This window comes from Photinus pyralis, unplaced genomic scaffold (genome assembly GCF_008802855.1).
Source record: "Photinus pyralis isolate 1611_PpyrPB1 unplaced genomic scaffold, Ppyr1.3 Ppyr1.4_LG10, whole genome shotgun sequence".
NCBI classification, from domain to species: domain Eukaryota; kingdom Metazoa; phylum Arthropoda; class Insecta; order Coleoptera; family Lampyridae; genus Photinus; species Photinus pyralis.
In genome coordinates, this window is record NW_022170250.1 from 507,717 (window position 1) to 523,353 (window position 15,637).

A 15,637-nucleotide genomic window follows, 5' to 3' on the forward strand; every position below is an offset into this window, starting at 1 on the left:
GTGTTTACCTACACATGATTGCAGGATAAGTTCGATGTTTTTGAACTGAAATTGTCACCTCCATGATTTGAACCAATTTGACTAACCAAAGCATCTTTCTTCAAAAATGAACTTTTTACAGATTTCGTTACGAAATACTGAACAACCTAATGGTTTAGGTACATGTAATCATAAGCAAATATCTTTAGGGTTCTTGGGATTGCATTTTACTAACCAGGCAGCATACAGTACTGGAAGAGAGATAAGAAAGCAATTTGATAATGAGTTCTTTGGATTTGGTGTTTATACATGATTGTAGGGTGAATTAGTAGCTTTTGAACCAAAATGGCCACCTCCATGGTTTGAACCAATTTGACTAACGAAAGCATCTTTCCTCAAAAATGAACTTTTTGCAGATTTCATTACGAAATACTGAACAACCTAATGGTTTACATGTAATCATAAGCAAATAACTTTAGAGTTCTTGTGATTGCTTTTTACCAACCGCACCATACGATACTGGAAGAGAGATAAGAAAGCAATTTGATAATGATTTCTTTGGATTTGGTGTTTATACATGATTGTAGGATGAATTAGATGTTTTTGAACCAAAATGGCCACCTCCATGGTTTGAACCAATTTGACTAACCAAGGCATCTTTCTTAAAAAATGAACTTTTTGCAGATTTCGTTACGAAATACTGAACAACCTAATGGTTTACATGTAATCATAAGCAAATAACTTTAGAGTTATTGTGATTGCTTTTTACCAACCAGGCACCATACGATACTGGAAGAGAGATAAGAAAGCAATTTGATAATGAGTTTTTTTGGATTTGGTATTTACACATGATTGTAGGATGAATTAGATGTTTTTGAACCAAAATGGCCACCTCCATGGTTTGAACCAATTTGACTAACCAAGGCACCTTTCTTAAAAAATGAACTGTTTGCAGATTTCGTTACGAAATACTGAACAACCTTATGGTTTACATGTAATCATAAGCAAATAACTTTAGAGTTCTTGTGATTGCTTTTTACCAACCATGCACCATAAGGTACTAGAAGAGAGATAAGAAAGCAATTTGATAATGAGTTCTTTGGATTTGGTATTTACACATGATTGTAGGATGAATTAGATGTTTTTGAACCAAAATGGCCACCTCCATGGTTTGAACCAATTTGACTAACCAAGGCATCTTTCTTAAAAAATGAACTTTTTGCAATTTCGTTACGAAATACTGAACAACCTAATGGTTTACATGTAATCATAAGCAAATAACTTTAGAGTTCTTGTGATTGCTTTTTACCAACTATGCACCATAAGGTACTAGAAGAGAGATAAGAAAGCAATTTGATAATGAGTTCTTTGGATTTGGTATTTGCACATGATTGTAGGATGAATGAGATGTTTTTGAACCAAAATGGCCACCTCCATGGTTTGAACCAATTTGACTAAGCAAGGCATCTGTCTTAAAAAATGAACTTTTTGCAGATTTCGTTACGAAATACTGAACAACCTAATGGTTTACATGTAATCATAAGCAAATAACTTTAGAGTTCTTGTGATTGCTTTTTACCAACCATGCACCATAAGGTACTAGAAGAGAGATAAGAAAGCAATTTGATAATGAGTTCTTTGGATTTGGTATTTACACATGATTGTAGGATGAATTAGATGTTTTTGAACCAAAATGGCCACCTCCATGGTTTGAACCAATTTGACTAACCAAGGCATCTTTCTTAAAAAATGAACTTTTTGCAGATTTCGTTACGAAATACTGAACAACCTTATGGTTTACATGTAATCATAAGCAAATAACTTTAGAGTTCTTGTGATTGCTTTTTACCAACCATGCACCATAAGGTACTAGAAGAGAGATAAGAAAGCAATTTGATAATGAGTTTCTTTGGATTTGGTATTTACACATGATTGTAGGATGAATTAGATGTTTTTGAACCAAAATGGCCACCTCCATGGTTTGAACCAATTTGACTAACCAAGGCATCTTTCTTAAAAAATGAACTTTTTGCAGATTTCGTTACGAAATACTGAACAACCTAATGGTTTACATGTAATCATAAGCAAATAACTTTAGAGTTCTTGTGATTGCTTTTTACCAACCATGCACCATAAGGTACTAGAAGAGAGATAAGAAAGCAATTTGATAATGAGTTCTTTGGATTTGGTATTTACACATGATTGTAGGATGAATTAGATGTTTTTGAACCAAAATGGCCACCTCCATGGTTTGAACCAATTTGACTAAGCAAGGCATCTGTCTTAAAAAATGAACTTTTTGCAGATTTCGTTACGAAATACTGAACAACCTTATGGTTTACATGTAATCATAAGCAAATAACCTTAGAGTTCTTGTGATTGCTTTTACCAACCAGGCACCATACGATACTGGAAGAGAGATAAGGAAGCAATTTGATAATGATTTCTTTGGGTTTGGTGTTTATACATGATTGTAGGATGAATACCTAAACATAATCAATTTTGAAACATTTCAGATAATGCCAAAAAATTATTACATTAATTATAATGGCAATTGTACCTTGAAAGTGAGTTTGAATTGGGTCCTTTAATTCAAAGATGTAGACTTATGCACCATTATTAGCTGTTAGAAAAAAAAAAACATTTCCAACCGGAACTCTTTCCTTCAATAAATAGCTAATCGTTATAATTTATCATCGATGTAAAATATAGTATTACACTAGGTATTATTTAATTAAATGTTATATTTCAAGCCCCGGGTGCCAAATAATGTTAACGCACCGCTTTATGGAAGAAAGAATACGCGAAGAAATCCCACAGGAAGGCTAACAACCTGTTAAGTATTCGCAAAAGATAATGAAATCTATTTTTAGAACAAGTACATTTGACAACACCGCATGATCTCTCCTTATCACACCAATGTCATTTTATACACTATATGATCTCTACTTAAGTGTATTTATTTTTGGATCTCATCCTAACTGCTTTTTATATGGATAATTTTAATTGTATAATTCCTTTCCCCTCTATAGGGGTAATGATAGAAGGACATATTTCATGTCGTTGGCAACCCAATATACACGAATATTTTTAACTTTAAAGGGGGATCTCAGGTTATCCTACTATTATCCGGATCTCGACTTATATCAATAATAGATATATATATATATATATTATATAATATATATATAAATAGAAGAGGAAGACGTTAATCGGAGCTTCTTTTATGGGGCCCGTTTACAAATAACCTCGCCGTTTTGTTTTGGGTTATTTCCATATTTGAAAAAACAGTCTGTCATTGTTTAATTGTAAAGTAAAGTAGTGTAGAAGAAAGCTAGGGAGCGTTTCTTTACGTCGTAATAAAAGTAGGCGTGTTTCCAGGATTACGTAAGTTTCCCAATGTCCGTTAAAAGGAATGTTGTCCACCATCAAAGAGCCAACACTATAATTACAATTACAACTAAATCAGTGTTGTCTAAATCGAGATTCGATTTGATCTAGCTGTGTTTGTGCGTCATTTATTGTAAATCGCAGTTACGACAGGAGATTTTGAATTATTAATATTGATGTCGTTCTATCGATTGCTTTTTGCCTCAATTCTGCCCTGGTAGTCTGTTTTTCTTTCAGCTTATTTGATTGTTTTATGAGCAATAAATTTGTTCCTCTGTAAATGGTTGGCCGGTTTCCTTTCAAAAGGACAAATGCGCTTTAAACAACTGTGAGCCAGGCGAGCGGTCACAATTGCAATAGTCTTTAATCTACAACAAAAAGAGAGAAGAATAATGCAACTGAAAACCATTATGATTTATTTTAACCTTACATTTACTTACATTCGGATAAAATTAACATTTACAATTTCAGCCTCTGTATATCCTCTTGCTTAAAATCAATCCTGAAAGAAGTAAATAAATAAGGGATACTCGTACAAAATGCCACACCTTAAACCCATTATTGTTCTAACTTCAGTAGGGGTTAATCTCCATGTGAGCGCCCCATCATGGTTCCCCCAATAGTCTGTTATTTCTGTAACTTTTTCCAAGTTTAAGATGGTTGCAATTTGTGAGAGTCTCGTAAACTTATCTCGGACCGACCATGTTGTCGCGCTGGTTAAGTACCCGGATAATGACCGCACTTCTTTATCCAACACCAATCCACCTAACTAAATTTAAAAGAAATTAAAATAATCACGGCATTCATCGGAGTAACTTGCTCTATTAAATGCTGACTTAAAAATGACCTTCTCAAATCTTGCGGTTACTTCGCCTATGAGAATTTTTATGAGTCCATCGTAATTGGCCGAGGTCAAACTGTCCTTAAATGAAGAAAGTAACGAATCCAAGTTCATGATTAAAGTTTGAACAAAAGATTCTCCAGCTTCATACTCTGACAGTTCGTCCTAAACAGCAGAGTTACTTTAAGCCGCTAAGGCAGTAGTTCTTACATCATTAAGCTGGTGGTTGATGTTAAGAAATGAATCAACCCAAGGACTAATCCGTGGCTTAATCACACTGACTCGTAACTGTTGCATGCCGTACTCCATTACGTCTTTCAAATTAATAATTACCGATGAGAGACCGGAGAGACAACTTTCTAATTTGCCATGTTCATTAGTGTTCATATTTGGAATTGCCTTTTTCACATCACCTAACGCACTGTCGCATAAAGTCTCTACATACTCAGTACTTGCATCAGCATTATTTAAAGCAATCTAGAATTATGTTGTTAAAGTATGTATGAACATTATTAAATCATACAAGGAAAGCAGTTCGAATCTGTTCGGTATCGCTTGGTTGAAGTCGGCCATGTTGAATAGAGGTTTGAAGGACGTTGTACGCTTGAGTTAGATCTAAATACCCTGATGGATAACCCTGCTTTAACCGTCCACGTAAAATTCCACAAAAATCATTTTCCAAGACTGCGCATGCAATGTTTATAACTGCGCAAATTCCATCTAAGCTTCCACTTGATATTGCACGCCTGCAAAACAATAACTTAGATGGAGCGTCCTGTTTGCGGTCTTCAAGCAATTGTTGGTTAATTTTCCAGAAGCTGACAATTATATTTGGGACACCCTACATACTTTTTAAACCCAAATCCTGTAGTATATGTTAATGTAACAGATAAGTAACTTGATATTTTGAACCTTGTAGCAATGGGTTAAATATCCGGCTCCCTGCCAATGCAGGGAGAGAAGGAAAAGTCACACCAATTTAGAACTGCTACAATAGACTGAAGATATAATATGTCACAGGACAACTTGAGAAGCTCTTAGCAAACTGCAGGGAACTGTAACATCAAGTTCCAAACGAACTAAATTAGAACAAAATTGCCCCCCCCCCCCACTGCACAGGATGTCCTATTAATAAAAGTCACAGAAATCTATGGAACCGTTGTATTTTTTATGCATGTTTGTTGGGTATAATTTAGGAAAAAATATTATTTTTCTGCTTAGCCATGACTCGTACGCCTCTAGCGGTAAACCTAGAAACTTGAAAATAATTTCCAGCGATTTGTTTTGGCCCCTTTGGTAACAAAGTCTTTTACCCCAAGCTGTGCAATTAGCGGTTCCATAGATATGGCATGTGACCTTTATTAATAGGAAACCCTGTACATTAGTATATCCAGATTGTGAGTTTAGGTATTTTTCTGCACTAATTATGTCTTTACATTTGATACAATTTTGAAATAGATAGACTTTTAATTCTTTAAATGGTTATGGTTATTTGTACCATAGGCAACCTGTATATTAACAACAGTAAACAGACCTTATGCATTTGCGGATAATAAAAAATGTATCATCCACCATACTGGAAGTCTGTTGCGCCGTTTCTGTAGAATCGATGCCAACTGCTTTACTGACGGATTCTTCCATAAAGTACTGCTCTAGCTGTAGATATAGGGATAGTAAGTCGTGCTTCCTTCTACTTAAATCACTTGCATTAATGAGCTTATCAAGTTGGAGAATTTGATTATTGCGTTCCTCCGAAATTAAAACGCTTATTTCGATATCAGCCTAAAAGCAGATTATTAACAGAATCAATTTCCGCCACACTGTAAAACCGGCAGGTATTTAGGTATTAGCTGGTTTTTTAAACGGATTTTTTAACACCTGTTTGGTCAAACCTGTTAAAACTGAATGATAGACGGTTAGTAATAAAACAATTGTGTATTAACTGAGTTTACGCCATAAAAAGTTTTAAATTTAATAGTGAGACTTGGAGTTGGGCTGCCAAGCACTCTCGAAACCTACGCGGATGATCAGCCGGGACTTGACATTCAAAATAGAGGAGTTACAGCCGGTTTGTGGAAAAAAAGGCGGATCTAAAAGAGCAAGATCTGCAATTATCGTTCCAACGCGATCACTAAATAACATTAAAAAATTCAAAAAAATTTAACATTGATTCAAAACAATAATAAAAAGATCAAAAACGTGAATTTTTGTATTTTTTTAAACATTTGAACCATTTTTCTAATTCTTTAAAAATATTTTTGAATCTTTTTTAATTTTTTTGAATCACTTGAATCTGTTCTAATATAGTTCCTAGTGTGCCGATCGAGCCGTTTCGGAAGAGTTCAACGACTCTGTATATGGAATAACATATGAAACCTACACTCGGTTTCTACTACAACTATAGTACTACACCATCCACAAATCACCTGTCGAGCTAGCTCCAATAAATCAAAAATTGAAAATTAGAATTTTTGTGATCTTTCCTCGTACATATCCGGCATTTGCTACAAAACAAAATTCTAATAATGACTCAAAATTAATAATTTAAGAGCCTTGATAAAATAGAATAAATAGAAAAAATCTGAACATGAAGACTATATGGATTGTACAATAGATTCAAATAAACACAGAATCAAAAAGAATTTATTTCGAACTCATTCGCAATAAATAATCAAGGAAAATGTATTGTACTTTCTCCCTTTCCTAGGTTTTTGTTATGGTTTTTAAAATTTTGTAACAATAATTCCAACATTACAAACTCTAATTCTTGACCAGACCACAAANTTACGTCTACACCTAAGATTGGCTGTGCGGGCATTTCAAGATAACCGAATCGATCAGTCCCACTATAAAGTGATTGCTGAAGGTTTTTCGCTTGACCTGTAAGTCTCGCTATCATTTCTGATAAGTTTAAGTTTACAAGTTCCCTTTACCGTAGATTCTCTCTTTGAAGATCCGATGACATCTGCCTTGATCAAGACTTTGGCGGTCACAACCCAAAACCTCATGGCTTCTTCACATTCACATAAATCGACACCGGGATGTTTGGAAGGTGCGTTTTTGTCTCTCAAAGATGTCTCGTTGGAGATCACACTAATGAACGTTTTTATAAACTGACTTTATACAATTTTATAATGTTATCTTTCATAGTCTAAGAGCTAGCAACATTCTCATCTGCCACGGCTAATTTGTTTAAGTGTGCGGAGTGATTGGCAAGTTGAGGAGTTGCTAGTTCTACAGAAGTTGAACAAAATGAGGCCATTTTGAAGGCCAGGAAGCATACATGATTTTAATTAACTGTACAAATATACGCAATTGTCACCCTTCTGGATTACAATCGGAGGATGGACAGGGTCCACGTGTACCTAGGCCTCAAATTTGAGCCCTTTGTACTACCTCTATGACTAGCAAGTTGTAAGTACGATCCCTCAACATCACTCAAAAGTACACTTGAGTGACGCCCTATAATGAGGTGTTTGTTTTTCTCACAGTGTTTTATTAGTTCTGCCATCTCAATACTGGGAGGTAGATTGATAGAATCTCCCGGGAGATATACTGATGCTATTACTACTTGAGCATTACCCTGTGTGTCACAGCTTAACTGTATAATCGTGATATCACGGGCAGCAGAAGAGCTTGTACGGTGACCAGGTTTTTCTTACTGTTTATCGAAGTAAATGGTTCCTATCGTGTTCCCAAGACCCCAAACGCTAGATTTAATAACCCAGGGTTCTTGAATAATAAGGTAATTTCATATCAAGTCCATTCCTTCACAGAGTATAGGGCCAAGTCTTTCTTTTGGACGTTCTTATCGCGAAATTGTGGGGCCTTGGAAATAAATTCGGTTAATGGTACGAAACATTACTTGGGATTTAAGGAGCATCACCGTCCTGGGTGCTCCATCTCACTATTAGCGCAATCGCGGTCACATTGGGTGTGGGGAACCTCTTACTCTGCACATTGGATGCCGCCTTGCTGTGCTAGGTTTACCTGTAGGAAGGCGATTTTGTCCCCCTAGGCACATTGGCCGGACCACTGGCATTCGCGGGGAGCCTGCGGGTTGTTCCGTTTGTCCTTTTTGTCCCTCTTCTTTGTTTGGCCACTGTTCGTGCTGTATTTTGGAGTTTGGGTGCCTGGCGCTCCTCTGGTTGCCCTCTCCGGAGCTCCCTTGGAAGTGGTGCCAATAGCATTAGATTTGCTAGATCCTTAAGGCTTCATTAAGACCTTTTACAGGGGCACCTCTAAAAAGCATTATGCGGGTCACTCTATAATTGGGCGAAAGCCTGTTGAGTGCCCAGAACAAGAGAAGGACAATAAATTAAATTTAAATTGCCACTTGTCCAAACTGGCATCTTAGCGAGGATTGGTCGACTGTCATCGTTAGATGAACAAGGGCACTCTCGTGTTCTCTGTTCAGCATTCGCCATTCCTTAGTGTTGAAGCCGGTGTTCTGCTTCTGAAACAAACCAAGGATACGCTCCGTGCTCTCGTCGGTGCTGTCTGGAAAGTAGGCGTTCACAACAGTCGCCTTTGGAATCTCTTTGTCATCGACAGCTCTTAGTGTCGCACCCTCCCATGGCTTGAAGCTTGGCACCACTCCTTTGAGCCATTCTGCGGTGGTCGCATCTGCGCAGTTGACCCGCAACAGGCCTGGTTTGAACGTAGAACCTAGGAATTGAGGACACACCGTACCTCTTTCCAGGTTTCTAAGGGTTTCAAGGATTCACCCGCACACATGCAGTATCCCTACTTTTTTACCCTCTGTAGCCTGTTTATCGGTTGTAGAATGTAGAGGGATTGACCGGGTCTTGTGGAACCTACTCCCACTTAGACATGACGTCGTTTCCCTGCGTGGCTGCTTCCTTGTCTGGGGGAGCCGCGGGTGTGGTATCGACGGCCCGGGACGACCTTTTTTTTCCTCTGTCCGAGTTACCTTGTCCTTTCGGCGGTGCATACTGCTGGATGGCTTGCTCGGCTGTTTGAACCAGCTTTACACTGTAACCTATGTTGCCATTAAAAAAATTTAAAATGGCGATCGCGTTCAAAAACCATGTTTCAACACTCAAACGGTTTGAGCGGAGAGCCTTGGTTCCATCTGTAATAGTGACCCTGTCCATCTTGTTCCAACTTTTGATTATTTCTTTTTATTTGACCGCAGTGTTGACCTTTTTTTGTTGTTTTGATAATCTCGGCTTCCGCACTTTTTTTTCTTCTGCCTAGCATAACAGGATGTAATTTGTCACTGAGAGGAGAATTAAATTTTTAATTGGGAAATTTTAATTAGGTAGCACTTAATTACACACCATCCATCTTCATCTTCTAATTCTGCTCACTTTCCGTACCTTGAAAATCTAATGTGTGTATCAGGGAGGGAAATACATTTTTAAATGAGAAATTTAATTAGCACCTTCTAATATTCTGCTTACTTTCTGTTCCCTTAAAATTCAGTGTTTATCAAAGAGGGGAAATAAATTATTAATTACCACTTGGTTATACACCACTTTCTGATATTCAACACAGCTTCCATGCCCTTAAATCTCTAGCAGTAGGAATACGCGGAGTAGGAGTAGTTGCCTAATTTATAACTAGAATGACCGTACAGTTCGCATTTCTACCATTTGTTCTGCTAGCATGAGGCATATGTCACAATTTCTGTATCAAGTTGAAAAAATTTCATTTTTCAGTTACTTATGGACGATAGAGAACGCTGCTCTCCTATCACTTATCCGACCGCATTCCAGAAACGGAACCGAAGAACGAGAAATGTACAGTATGTCGTTCTTTCTACATTACGGGTTCCTCCTATGGTTTTCGAAGGACTGCATTAATAAGGCTATAGGGTAAGTGTTTACTTCTTATTCGGTATACACACATGCTATCATCTTATACAAATTCCGTTTTTTTTTAGTTTTTAATTTTATCTGTTATTTGTTTCAGATCTCAGAAGGGCGCCTTATAAAGGTAGGATTTTTTCTCTCTTGTCTTATCTTAGTAGTAGAGGAGACTGACGAGTTGTGAGCATTCTCTCAGTTCCTCATTTTGGTAACATATACGATTGGCAGCAATAAGCCTTTGATCTTCCACCACATCAATTTACTTCATTTTCAGTGTATGCCTATGAATTCATAGTCATGGCGGTTCTATGAACTGAATTGATTTTACGTAATTCTCTGCTGTGAGTGACTTACAAGATCAGTGAAAGTGTATGTAAACGAAGGTAAGTGAGTACATCATTTTAAACTAGTGGTAAGTAGGAGAACTTGACATTGGTGCTACTAATTTTATCGGTCACTTTGCTACCAGATATGGCCGGGACCATACTGGGCAAATTTAAGTTTACTCAAACAAAAAACCATAACAAACATGTTATTTCCTCAAATTAATAGACACTAGAAATCCCTTCACGGGTTCCAATACTAAATTCGGTTTAAACTTGATATCTTCAACACTCTTATACTCGGTAGAAAACTCGTACTTCTTTACTAAGGTTGATATGATCACCTTGAGCGCCATAAACGCATACTGACGCCCTGAAACCGGAAGCTATGAAATGAAGTTTAGAGTTCCGATCGTACACACCGACACAATTCCGTGGACCCCCAGAGAATGGCAACCAGTCGTAAGGTTCGCGCGCCCTCTCGCCCAAGAATCGATCGGGATCAAACTTTAGCGGTTCCGGCCACACCTCGGGATCACGATGTAGGGCTATGATCGCAATCGCAACCGACGATCCCGCCGGTATCGTGCAGCTATCCAAAGCGATATCCGCGTCGACCTTTCTGGAGATGCACGGCGCCGGCGGGAAGATGCGCAAGGTTTCGCGTAGAACCCGATCAAGCAAATCTTCACCTCCCACGATCACTTCATCGTACAACTTCTTCTACGAGTGCAAGGGGTAATCTTGGTCTTCGTACGGACTCGACTCACCTGCACGTCGGGGTGCATTCCCAGCATGATCAGCGTGTAGCACATTGTAAGGGTTGTGGTGTCCTTCCCCTACGAAATGCTCTGTGATTATATTGATGGAAGTGGGGGGGGGGGCTTACGGCAATTACAAAGGCGTTGATCTCGTCCTGTAGGTCTTTCTCGGTAAACTCGGGGTCTTCTTTGGTTGCGGCGATGAGAGCTTGGAGAAATGTGTTCGACAAATTGGTGTGATTATGTTGTTGTATTGCCTAAAATAGTTTAAACGATAGTTACAAAGACATATTTTCTGCAAAAATTTCTATTTTTCATGCATTATGCTTATAACATCGCCCTCATGCAATTTGCACAGGAAGGCTCTTGTTGGAGCTTCGGGTACGACTTGCTGTCATGACTACCTGCGCAGTGACCGCATTGAAGTTCACTACGGCAGTTGAAAGAGTGATGACCGAATTTTTGGCACTTACAGCACCGTGCGATCCGAATATGGTTTTGTATATGGCAGCCATTCCACCCGATGACCCGACGTATACACGACTGCTAGTCAAGAAATTCGAAGAGGACTTTGAAAGGAAGTAAATTGCAGAAACGAAAGCCCAAAGGATTTCGGAAGAAGAACAGGAGAGCAGAACGAAAGTGGTGTACTAAAAGTGTAGAAGGAGAGAAGCAAGCAGAGGGAGAGTACAGCATGCAAAAATACAGCAAATAAAGCCTGAAGGAAGGAGAGCAGGATTGTTGGGCCTATGCTACTGCCCAAGTACTGTACGTACCATGTGAACATGCGTGTATATATATTCACATATCTTCTTATATTCTCTTGATAATGGGCTCAAGTTAAAAATCCAGTCAGAGTGATAGAATATGTTGTTAATACGCAGAAATACGATGTTTTTGGCTCTAGAATAAAAAGTTCCAATACGCGGTAAGGTTTACACTGGGTTCACCTGTCAAGGCAACTTATGTAGTTCTCCTTGGAACTCTGAGATTGACCCATAACTCCTAATCCAGTTTCTAAAATGAATTTGTGAACCATTGTGCCACTATAAATTACACCTAGGTACCATAAATAAAGTCATTGACACACCCGCTACAGTAACGATAGATATCAAAAGAACGCTGTCCGATTCGTTCTTCCAGCTCGTCGGCCAAAATCAGGGCGTGTCGTGCGAATACGTCCGTGAAAGCCTTAAGGATATTTCGATTGAAGATTGGCAGGATAGTTCTCCTGTGCCTTCGCCATTTTGGAACTGAAAGGCCATTGTGTATGGGGTTTTGGATTTGCGCCACTCACCTTCGTGCATAATCAAGCCAAGTCCGATCAAATTTCCCACGAATTTATAGAAATTATGTTTGCCCAACGTGTTAGTGTCATTCAAAATTACCTTCAGGCTCTTCGGATCCCACACCATGAAGAACAGCATAGGTCCTAACCATGCAGGGGTCGGTGACTTGAACTGCTTGGCGAACTTAAACATAGTGTCGAAAGCATCTGCAAAGTGCCGTCAGTACTTCTCACCACTTACCCTTTGGCGACCTCATGAGGTAGAAAGCGCTACCGATCAGTGGAAGCGCAAGTGGCCCAGGTCTTTGTCTTGCCATCTGGTACAGCCTTCTTCGTCCCCAGTAGTAGCGAATGCACCACAGAAAAAAAACTATCATGGTAACTTCGAAGATTTTCCACTCGGTCAACATCTACAATCAACAACGTTTTACATTCGAGAATGGAATATATCAACTCACCGGAACAATTGAGTCAAAATGGAAATATAACAAACAGTTGCTTGGATTTACAATCTATATCAAGATTATTATGTTTTATGGCACTTAATGGGTAGGTATAATTATTATTATTTTTAAAAACCGCCTATCCAGATCAGACACTTTACATTAATTGCAAATGCTGTAGTATTTTATTAAAGAAGATTATGTATAATAAACCTTGACTACTTAGTAACCCAAAATAGTAATAAATTTTAAATATTATTGTAATTTATAATTCTGATTTATTACACTTTTATTTACGCGGGAACTCTCTACTCCATCATCGTTAGTCGTCCCATTGAACTTGCTTACGCTTCAAAGACAAATATATCAAGACATTTTCGGGTCTCTACAATTTTACGAACCTTATCCGATTTGTTTATCTATCATTTTCGTAAAAAAAACTCAGTTATTTCAAAAACAAAGATGGTGTGGGGCGTTCAAGCGTTCAATATCCTGCTTTAACTTCTTAACGGTTTGACCGATTTTAACAAATTTGGTATCTTTGAAAAGAGCATACCTTGAATTTCCCCCAGTAACAAAGCCGATCGGGGAGGTCTTCTTGTGTCCTTTTCCTCAATTCCGAAAATGATCAGCCTCTCTTGAACTTGATCCTTCGCGGATGTATGGAAGAGACCCCATCTGTTTACCTTTTCCCAGGAATTCTGCACGTCCAAACGCTGCTTGGCCGCCACCAGGTCGTCATGTGCCCACGGGACCTTGCGGAGCCTAGGAAGGCAGTCTTCCTGCACTGCCTTCAGGTGTGCGGCCTCCCACAACTGTGGGAGGTTGCCAACCACCTCTTCAAGCCACTCAAGGGAATCGTTTTACTCACGTGAGTGCTAGTATAGCGCCTAAGAACCTTGACCAGGTCATTTTGTACCATATCCTCCTGGTTAGCCCTTAGCCTACCCAAAGGGTTATTGGTATCTATGATCGTTGCCTTTCGTAGCCACTGCGCGGTGCTCCAGCCTTACTGGAACCCACTCTTGGTTGGGGCTCTGGTCTGCCCTTCTTCGTCGGCGGTTGAGTCATTCGACTTCTGCCTCTTTTTCTACCTCTAGGCGCCTGCCTCTGGGTCGGAATTGGATCACGGGGCAGCGGATGGTTTGGAGGTGACTGTTGCAGCAGTTTGGCTCATTTGGTATTCTTTCTCCTCTTCTGCTCAGCGCCGCAGGTGCGCCTGCGTGGTTTTGTGTGTTGTTGAGGCTTGGTGTGTGCCCTGGGATGCTTCCTCTGGTCTAAAGTTTTGATCAGTATCCATGTCAGAAGCGTGCAAATCCGTCCTTGTAGCTCCCCACCTACCACGGAGCCCAACAAGAGGTCCTTACACTAGGAAGTCCGAGTCTAGGAGAAGGTGGGTGGTATAGTTTACCCGGAGGCTCCACAGGGTTTCGTTGGAAAAAATTGAACATAGCGAAGGGCGACTTTTTTAAAGGGTCTTCACGTTGGTACTCTCAGCATATCTTTTAAAAAATGTTAATCTTTCTCGCAGGTGTCCTTCAAAGAATGTAAATATTACACCTTTTAATGACATAAAGACCCCGTAAATTTCCGTAGTATATCAAAAAGATGACTCCTGATTAATATGTATTTTAATCCTTCTTCTTGTTTGAATTGTAAATTCGGCGAGGACCGTCACGGAGATGAATGGCTTAAATAGAAAAGGTCAAGGCTCTCTCTGAATTTAATATTAATGCTGGCTCAATGTTAATGTATTATTTTTGTTGTGCGGAGTGTGACCTGCATTCGGATCTTGGACAAACGCTTCCTCGTGTCCATGCTGGTTTTCACGACGGTGGCATATTAAATGAAAGTGTCGCGGCCGGTGCCCCATTTTTCGTTTGCGTTAGGAATTCGCTTGATAATTTCGGTAAAAAGAGGCAGATTAGAATGCCTTCGCCTTTTTTAGCACAAGGCAGTCATCGTAGTAGGCACATTAACCTAGTTAATGTATTAGCAGTTTCCCATATTTAATTCAATCAATTCAACGACTTCCATTAATGGAAGGCAAATAACACGGGAAGTGGCCACGTGTAGATGAAGAAGGACGTGTCTAGGCAAGTGTAACTTTGTTCCGTCTTCTAGATTTTTTCAAACCAAAAACTTAAAAAATACAAATTATGAGAACATTTTAAAAAAATTTTAACTGTGCACCAATCTTGTGCAGATAAATCGCATTTTTTGACCGAAATTGCTTAGTAAGGAAGTAGCATGCTATATTTATCGATGCTTCTTGCTAGGAATGATTAATGGGGATCTTTATACATAAACATTTAAAGGCCGCCTAGCATACATTCAAAATCTAAGCTATATACTCGTACCGCAACAAGAATCAACCCCTTGGAGAAATTATCCGAATTAAGTTTCCACACCGCCAGGAGATGTGTCTCGTTTAGATGTCCCTTTGTGAGTACCCTCCGCCGACAATCCGTTCTTCAGGAATTATAACCGATCGCGGTAAGCGGTCCGAGGAGGAGGGGTATGGTTTGTAGAAATTACTTCGTTTCATCGAGACCTTTCATTAGAGTACCATGAAGAATGAAGCCAGTGCCCCCCCCCCCTTCAATTTTGATAAGGAATAAGAGAGAAGGGTGGTAGTTGGTAAAACACAGTTCCTTGCGTTAAGACCATGAAAGATAAAACAAATTTCTTCGGCGGCGATAGGCGGAACGTCGACAGGAAACGACGGAACGGGAGTGCATCGAGCGCCACCAGAAGTTTTCGGTCCCAGAAATTGTA

General features: G+C 39.1%; 2 protein-coding genes and 1 long non-coding RNA gene across 7 annotated transcripts; 1 reads left to right on the forward strand and 2 right to left on the reverse strand.

Annotated features, from left to right (window-relative positions):
• Positions 1-3,481: 3,481 nt before the first annotated feature.
• Positions 3,482-6,389, reverse strand: LOC116162112 (conserved oligomeric Golgi complex subunit 4-like). Of its 3 annotated transcripts, none has more exons than XM_031475647.1 (7): positions 5,745-6,389; positions 4,734-4,956; positions 4,421-4,687; positions 4,190-4,375; positions 3,918-4,138; positions 3,810-3,871; positions 3,482-3,737 (listed from the first exon to the last, which is right to left on the reverse strand). In XM_031475647.1, the coding sequence occupies exons 1-6, from the start codon at positions 5,849-5,851 to the stop codon at positions 3,829-3,831; spliced, it is 1,047 nt and encodes a 348-aa protein (XP_031331507.1). In that variant the 5' UTR covers positions 5,852-6,389; the 3' UTR covers positions 3,482-3,737; positions 3,810-3,828. The 3 variants fall into 3 exon arrangements, with proteins under 3 accessions (XP_031331507.1, XP_031331508.1, XP_031331504.1); XM_031475648.1 differs by having other exon boundaries at positions 3,800-3,871; XM_031475644.1 differs by lacking the exon at positions 3,482-3,737 and having other exon boundaries at positions 3,760-3,871.
• Positions 6,390-6,999: 610 nt separating this feature from the next.
• On the forward strand, positions 7,000-10,162 carry LOC116162114. The gene is made up of 4 exons (XR_004143492.1): positions 7,000-7,092; positions 7,149-7,262; positions 9,895-10,050; positions 10,148-10,162. It is a non-coding gene; the product is annotated as an uncharacterized LOC116162114 (long non-coding RNA).
• A 397-nt stretch (positions 10,163-10,559) lies between these two features.
• Positions 10,560-14,019, reverse strand: LOC116162108 (cytochrome P450 4g15-like). 3 transcript variants are annotated; one of them, XM_031475638.1, is made up of 10 exons: positions 13,416-14,019; positions 12,658-12,826; positions 12,426-12,623; positions 12,196-12,381; positions 12,079-12,145; positions 11,905-12,031; positions 11,257-11,385; positions 11,138-11,206; positions 10,790-11,090; positions 10,560-10,740 (listed from the first exon to the last, which is right to left on the reverse strand). In XM_031475638.1, the coding sequence occupies exons 2-10, from the start codon at positions 12,824-12,826 to the stop codon at positions 10,577-10,579; spliced, it is 1,410 nt and encodes a 469-aa protein (XP_031331498.1). In that variant the 5' UTR covers positions 13,416-14,019; the 3' UTR covers positions 10,560-10,576. The 3 variants fall into 3 exon arrangements, with proteins under 3 accessions (XP_031331498.1, XP_031331499.1, XP_031331497.1); XM_031475639.1 differs by lacking the exon at positions 13,416-14,019 and adding an exon at positions 12,875-13,343 and having other exon boundaries at positions 10,560-10,753; XM_031475637.1 differs by lacking the exon at positions 13,416-14,019 and adding an exon at positions 12,875-13,342.
• Between the last annotated feature and the right edge of the window lie 1,618 nt (positions 14,020-15,637).